General features: G+C 40.5%; 1 protein-coding gene across 1 annotated transcript; it reads left to right on the forward strand.

Moving 5' to 3' along the window:
* The first annotated feature begins 209 nt into the window (after positions 1 to 209).
* Positions 210 to 1,232, forward strand: LOC130127308 (gastrula zinc finger protein XlCGF7.1-like). The gene has a single exon (XM_056296910.1). The coding sequence runs from the start codon at positions 283 to 285 to the stop codon at positions 1,021 to 1,023; it is 741 nt and encodes a 246-aa protein (XP_056152885.1). The 5' UTR covers positions 210 to 282; the 3' UTR covers positions 1,024 to 1,232.
* The last annotated feature ends 6,463 nt before the right edge of the window (positions 1,233 to 7,695 follow it).

Consider the following 7,695-nt stretch of genomic DNA (forward strand, 5'->3'; position numbering starts at 1 on the left):
ATGGTGAATCAGGAATGGAGCCCCATTTGGGGCCAGGAGGCACCAGAGGCCCCATGCATCAAAGAGGAAGAGGAGGAACTTTGGACCAGTCAGGAGGAAGAGCAGCTTCAGCAACCAGAGGAGGATCGTGTAACCGACTTCCCATTCACCGTTGTCTCTGTGAAGATTGAAGATGATGATGATGATGATGATGACGAAAAACCTTTGTCCATACAGCTTCATGAAAGCCAACCAGAGAAGTACGGAGTGGTGGAGCCTCCAGCCAGCACCCTAACTGAAGAGATGAAAACAGAACCTGATGGAGAGAAATGTGGACTATCAGAACTAGTTAGAAACCGAGATCAAGATGGTGATTTAGAAACATCTAGTTATGGTCAGCCCCTTTCTTCAGACTCCTATCAAAGTGAGGCTGAAGACAGTGATGATGGCTGTAGCAAGACTAGAGAACCACAGTCAAGTTTGGACACAACAGACAACACTGAAATAAATCATCAAAGATCTCTTCAGAAGAAAACCATCAATTGCTTTGTCTGTGGTAAAGGGTTTTCTAGAAGAGGACGTATGCTGATACACATGAATGAACATACAGGGGAGAAACCCTTTAGTTGCTCAGTCTGTGGTAAAGCGTTTTCTCGAAAAGAGTATGTGCAATCACATATGAGAATTCATACAGGGGAGAAGCCTTTTTCATGCTCAGACTGCGGCAAAAGGTTCTCTCAAACAGCTAATTTACGCACACATATGAGAATACATACAAGGGAGAAACCTTTTAGATGCTCAGACTGTGGTAAATCTTTTACTAGAAGAGCACACATTAATAAACACATGATAATACATACAGGGAATAAACCATTTTGTTGCTTTGTCTGTGGGAAGAGCTTTTCTTCAAGAGAAAATATGCAGAATCACCTGAGCATACATACAGGAGAAAAACCTTTTAGTTGTCCAGTCTGTGGTAAAAATTTTGCTAGAAAATCATATATGAATTTACACATGAGAATACATACAGAGAAGAAGCCTTGATGAATCTGGCGAAGGTTTTAGTCAGAAGGTCAGTCAGAGGAAACATGACATATCACAGAGAACAATACGAGATTACTTGTCTCTTCTTGTGGAAACAAAAAAAATAATTTGTTCACGCTCCATGATCAGATCATCATATGAATCTCTACATTTGTTTCGAAAGTTGATTAATGTATATTGTCCCTTCCCAATAAACGTTTAAAAAATTGTTGGGGCATAGAATATTTTACAGTTAATTAGGAGGATACTGCAATGAATTCATTCACTTTAACATGAGTTCTGTTCTTGACAGCAAACTTCTCTTCGATGCCAATTGGTGTATAATAGTCAAGTATCTACTCAATTTTTGATCATTTCTTCAAGTGAATTAAAGTTACTCTATTCTCATTAAATCAACCTAAAATGTTCATGTCAAATCCAGTATGAATATTTATGTATTTATTTATTTATTTATTTATTTATTTCTGATCCCTATTAATCACTGCCTCAGCAGCGACTATTCTCCCTGGGGTCAAACAGTACAACAGCAACAATTTAAATGTCAACAAGCAAAAACAGAACATATATCAATATAACAGCAATAACCAGAAACTTCACACAAAGCTAAACTTATCAAACAGCTTTGAGCACTACACAAAATTCCATCATACCCAATTAGACAAAAACAATTACCGTAAATGAGAAAAAAATATTAATTAAAGCAGAGATAACTCATAACAGAATACAGTAAACAAACATAAAAATTAGACCTAATCTAGAACAGTCTCTCCCTGCATTACATATTCTCTCTGCTTCTTCTTGAATCAAATTCTGCTAGTAATTGGAATCAAATGTTGTGGAAGTCCGTTCCTGTAGGTAATTGCCCTGTACATTACAATCTTTTTTAAGGCATCAGTTCTGGGTTTAGGCATGGTGAAATGACCCCTCAAGGCATGTCTAGTGCCATAGTCATGACCATCACTAGTAAGCAACAGCTGAAAGAAGAGGCAAGCAGGTTTACGTAACGTATAAATGTTTTTCCTAAACAGAATCAGGCTACAAGCTAGTCTCTCATGTACTCTTATCCATGACAATTCAGTAGGCATTCTTTCAACACTGTTTCCAATTGAGCAATGCAGAGCGAGTCTCGCAGCTCTATTTTGTGTAAGCTGGATCTTATTTAGTTCTTGTTTAGATGTATTTGACCAGATTGCTGGGCAGTATAGTATAGGGATTGTAGGACTTGCTTAGTAGTTGTGTTAGTTAGAAAGTAGGCACTCCTTCTAATGTTTGAAATACTTCTGCTCGTTTTTGTTACAATATTATTAATGTGAGTAGCCCAAGAGAGTGTTTCATCTATTGTAACCCCCAGCAATCTGACATCCCTAACTTGTTCAATATCAGCACCTTGCATAGAAATACATAGTCTGTGTTCCTTTCTTTGAGCATGCTTTGAGCAAATAACAGGACATTTCATTTTGGATATATTCCGTTTCAGATTATTTTCAGTGACCCATTCAGAAATCTGCATTAACTCATCTTGAATTAGACTGCTCAGGTCTGTGGCATTCTTTGCGGAAGCATATATTGTAGTGTCGTCTGTGTAAATGGCAGTGCGAGCATTTTTTAAAATATGCGGCATATAATTTACAAATATTGAGTATAATAGACAACTTCCTTGAGGAACGCCGCATTGTAGTGTCTTAATACTTGAAAAAGCTCCATTAAACATGACACATTGTTGTCTGTTGAATAGGTAGCTTTTCATCCAGTCAGTAGCTGAGAGTTTGAAGCCATAACAATAAAAAAATAAATGAAACAGCTCCAATGAGATTTGCTATTTCTAGGAAACCTGATTCATTTGCATGTCACCAACATGATGATTTACTTAATTTTGTTTTATAGAATGCATTATCGCCAATAAAATCCAAAACCCCCTGTTTGATATTGTCTGTGAAATGGAAAAGTTACACTTGTGTCCAAGAAATGGAACTTTTGACTTGAGATTTTGTGTAAAAGAAGAAACTAATTTGAATTACATAAACAAAATTAAATTGTTTTTTAAAAAAAATTAAGTATTCACTTCCATTAGAAAAAATGTGCATCAAGGAAGTATATTTTTAAGCCTTGATTTTTATTTTTTATTTTTTTGGCAAGTATTTTCAAACAGAAATTAAGGCTGGAAATCAGTCTAGTTATTAATTACCCATGGTTCACAGTTAGGGTTTTAATAGTGGTTCTTAAAGGTAGTAGGAAAATGTCATTAGCGAGTTAATCAAATGTAATATAGGGACTCCTAAAAAACAGCCAAAGGCCTAACAAGTTCAGCGAGGAAGGGGACATGTATGCAAGTGGTGGGTTTAGCAGCCATCACCAATTTTTTTTTTTGGGGGGGGGGGGACATCTTTTCAGGCAAGCCTTTTTATAGAGCCCCACCCTGTTTTGTTTCGTTATTAACTTGGTCTGTTACTCCCTATGCCATGTTTTATAATCATTCAATTTATTTTATGTGTTTATTCGTATTTTGTGTTATGTGTGTAAAGCATTTTGTAACTGTATGTTTTTAAAAGTGCTGTTTAAATAAAATTTTGCTTGCTTACTTGCTTGCTATCTTTTTCTCCCCGATATGTTAGCACCTCTGTGGGCATGTAGTCCATTACACCACTCTTCGCCCACTGGGGCCCCACGCCACCAGGGGCCTTTAGTGTGGGGCCCACACGTGCCCCGCATTTCATGCCAATAACAGGGCCCACAGTTGGCTGCCCACAGTGGGCCCTCTGTTCCTGCCCGCAGTGGCCCCACATGGGCCCCAAAGGCATGTTTGCTGGGTAAGGACTCCGAATTCCTCACTATAGTAGTCCCCTCCTCACACACCATTGGCATAAATACCACCATTCACCTGGTTTGCCTGATATGTTTATTTCTGTTATTGTGTAACTGTATTGTTCGTGATAATATGTGGGGTTGTGGTGATACACAAATGAGGGTAGATTCACCAGGGGCTGCTGCTCCTTTAAGGCAGACATTCGGAGTGCTGACGTAGGCACTGCAGAGGGTTTCCGGGGTTAGTGATGTTTGCAGCAGCCTAGCGGTTAGCAGGTTGCTACGAGAGATTGAGCTGTATCGGTGTTGTTTTGTGTGGCGAGTAAACGGAATTGACTCGACTCGATCTCTCCATCTTCTCATTCCTGCACTCCCACAGGGTGTCTGCTGTTGTCCATGTATGTATTGTGCTGCACAGTGTAAAATGTACCAAAAACAAATCCCACCAGCCTTGGTCGTGTGGCTAATAAAATAATCTATCTATCTATCTATCTATCTATCTATCTATCTATCTATCTATCTATCTATCTATCTATCTATCATGTCTTCAGTGGCATTCAACCCACCATTTTCATAACTTTTCAAGAAGTCACTTTTTCTGATATAATGACACCCCTTTTTTCCAAATAAAATTGAAATTAGTTTGGTTTATGGATTTAATGAATCTTGATGAAATAGCCAATGAGTAAGCAGGATAAATAAATCTAGAAAGACTCTCCATCTTGGTGAGAAGAGTCCTCCCAAACAGAGTAAAGTCCCTCTGTAAACAGCTGTTTAATATAGCTTTACATTTTGTAATATTATTCTGAATATTCGTCTCTTCTCTTGATTCATAGTTTTTACTTAAGTTGATGCCTAAATATTTAACCTGTTTTAACAGGGACACCAAATAGAGACCTAGAATGATGCTTATGTACAGCCAGAAGTTCACATTTGGTAATATTTAGAGTTAAACCTGATGCTTTAGTGAAGAGCTCAACTGATTTAAGGGCCAAGGGGATCTGGGAGGCATTTTTTAAGAAAAGTGTGGCGTCATCCGCAACTTTGTTGCCCAAAGCCTCTAGGAGGAGGAGGAGAAGGAGAAGAAGACGAACAGGAAGAAGAAGAAGAAGAAGAGTTTTTTTTTTAATCAAGACTTCAAATATACAAACACGTCAAACAAAGCCAGTATACCTCAAACAACAGAGTAGGCTAAGAACAGTACGAGAAGAAGAAGAAGAAGAAGAAGAAGAAGAAGAAGAAGAAGAAGAAGAAGAAGAAGAAGAAGAAGAAGAAGAAGAAGAAGAAGAGACAACCTCCTGCCCCGGAAGTAAATTCAGAGCCCAGATGATGGGACAGGTAATGTAATGGTGGTACTTTCAGAGCCCAGAAAAGATCACTGAAATTACTGTTGTCAAAAAATGTCTTTTATCAAACCAGTGAGATCGATTAGTGATCATTCGATCAAGGAAAAATCTGAGGAGTTTGAGAGAAGGATCGCAGAGTACGAGGATGAAATTTCGCGTCTCAAGAAGGAAAACTGTCGACAAAGGAAGAAACTGGACGCTATTTATAAACCTGAAGTACGGATATACAGATTAGGTATGTACAATTAAAATAAATTCGTCTTATTCACATCATCGACATTGTTTTTAGCATAGTTTTTCTCTGGTGTTGGATGCAAATATTTTGCCCGTGTTGAAGCCAACTCTACCTCCAAGTTGAAGAGGAACAGCACACATGCGGTCATATTTAGAGCTCACATCTGAAATATATGTTTTCATTTCAATGAAAGACATTAGTGTCGGACGAAAGATTTAATTTTTTTGAATAAATAAGATATAATTAATAACATAATCTGAATTTCCCGTTATACATCTACCAAAGTACAGTCATTAGGAGACGTCTTCACAGTTTTCCAAAGGAGTTGAATCAAGTGCAACTGGACTTGGTATATATCCGTGAAGACGTTTCACCTCTCATCCAAGAGGCTTCCTCAGTTCGTGTCTTTCTGACTAGACCAAGCTAGTCTGACTGGCTGGTGATGAGACTCAGAAAGTATCCTCTAGGAGTTGTTGTCGGAGCTATAGATATGCGTGGCTCTCCTGTGCTCCGATGTCCAGCCGCGCCCGTCGCCATCGGAGCTATTAATTTGCATTTGTTTAGCAGCGATGGTCGTTGGGGGTGTTAGTTTCGACTTCTTGTTCAGTGGTCATGAGAGTCGTTGGAGCCGTTAGTGACCGACTGTTGTTCTTGGAGGCTAGGCTTCCTGAGTCTCCTGGGTAGAGATGAAAGTACGGCATTGTAAGTGGGAGATAGGTGGTGTCGCAGACCTCCTCCTCTGTTGAGGGATGGTTTTTCCAGTTTCGCACAGATGGCTTCCTTCACCCCTCTTTCAAACCATCTATCTTCTCTGTCCAAAATGTGTACGTTGCTGTCCTCCAAGGAGTGTGTCTTCTCCTCTAGGTGTAGATAGACTGCTGAGTCTTGTCCTGAGGAGTTTGGCCTTCTGTGTTGGGCCATCTGTTTGTGTAGTGGTTGTTTGGTTTCTCCTATGTATAGGTCAGTGCAATTCTCATTTGCGGGTGTGTGGTACACGGTCTTTGGGATGAACCAGTCTTTGTCGGAGTGTGTTGCTGGGTTTGAAGTATACCGGGATGCGGTGTTTGTTGAAAATTCTCCTGAGTTTCTCGGAGACCCCAGAAACATATGGGATGACTGTGCTCTTCCTTCTGTTCCTTTTCTCCTCGTCGCTTGGTCTTTTTGGAACGTGTTGCAGTTTTCACAAAGCTCCAACTGGGGTAACCGCAGGTTTTTAAAGCTCCCCTCAGGTGTTTGTGTTCTTCTTGTTGGGCCTGAGTGCTGCTGGGCACATTGTCAGCTCTGTGTTGCAAAGTTCTGATGACGCTCAGTTTGTGTTCCAGCGGGTGGTGTGAGTCGAAAAGTAGATATTGGTCTGTGTGTGTAGGTTTCCTACAAACCCCCATGTGGAGGCTCCTGTCTTCCCCAATGTGGACGTCACAGTCCAAGAAGGGCAAACTGTTGTTCTTTACATCTTCCCTTGTGAACTTAATGTTCTTGTCCACTGAGTTGATGTATTTGGTAAACGCTTGCACCTCTTGTGTTTGGATTTTGACCCATGTGTCGTCCACATATCTGAACCAGTGGCTTGGAGGTGTTCCTCTGAAGGAGTTCAGGGTCCTGTGTTCGACGTCTTCCATATATAAGCTGGCCACAATGGGCGATACTGGTGAGCTCATTGCACAGCCGTGTTTCTGTCTGTAAAACTGCCCCTGAATTGGAAATATGTAGTGTTCAGGCAAAGGTCCAGTAGTTGGCAAATCTGGTCTGGGCTGAGGTTGGTCCTATTGTGGAGAGTGTCGTCCCATAGCAAACATTGCCTTACTGTTTCCAAAGCCTCCATGGTTGGGATGCAGGTGAATAACGAGGTCACGTCGTAGGATACCATGGTTTCATCCGGTTCCAGTTTTATGCCTTGGACCTTGTCCACGAAGTCAATGGAGTTTTGGATATGGTGAGGTGTTTCGCCTACTAAAGGGGTCAAGATGTTGGCTATATGTTTGGCAATGTTGTACGTGACCGAGTTTATGCTGCTGACGATGGACCTGAGGGGGGTTCCATCTTTATGGATCTTAGGGAGTCCATATATGCATGGAATGTTATCTTGTGGGTAGAGACGGTGGTATTGTATCCGATCAATGGTTCCTCCTTTCTGTAGTTTCTGTAGGTACTCTATTATTCTCCTCTGGTAACCACTAGTAGGATCGCGTCTCAGAGGTTCATAGGTGTCGGTGTCACTGAGTAATGACGTGATCTTGGCGTGGTAGTCTGTTGAGTTGAGGATAACCGTGCATCTCCCTTTATCTGCTG

Source organism: Lampris incognitus, chromosome 17 (genome assembly GCF_029633865.1).
Source record: "Lampris incognitus isolate fLamInc1 chromosome 17, fLamInc1.hap2, whole genome shotgun sequence".
NCBI classification, from domain to species: Eukaryota; Metazoa; Chordata; class Actinopteri; order Lampriformes; family Lampridae; genus Lampris; species Lampris incognitus.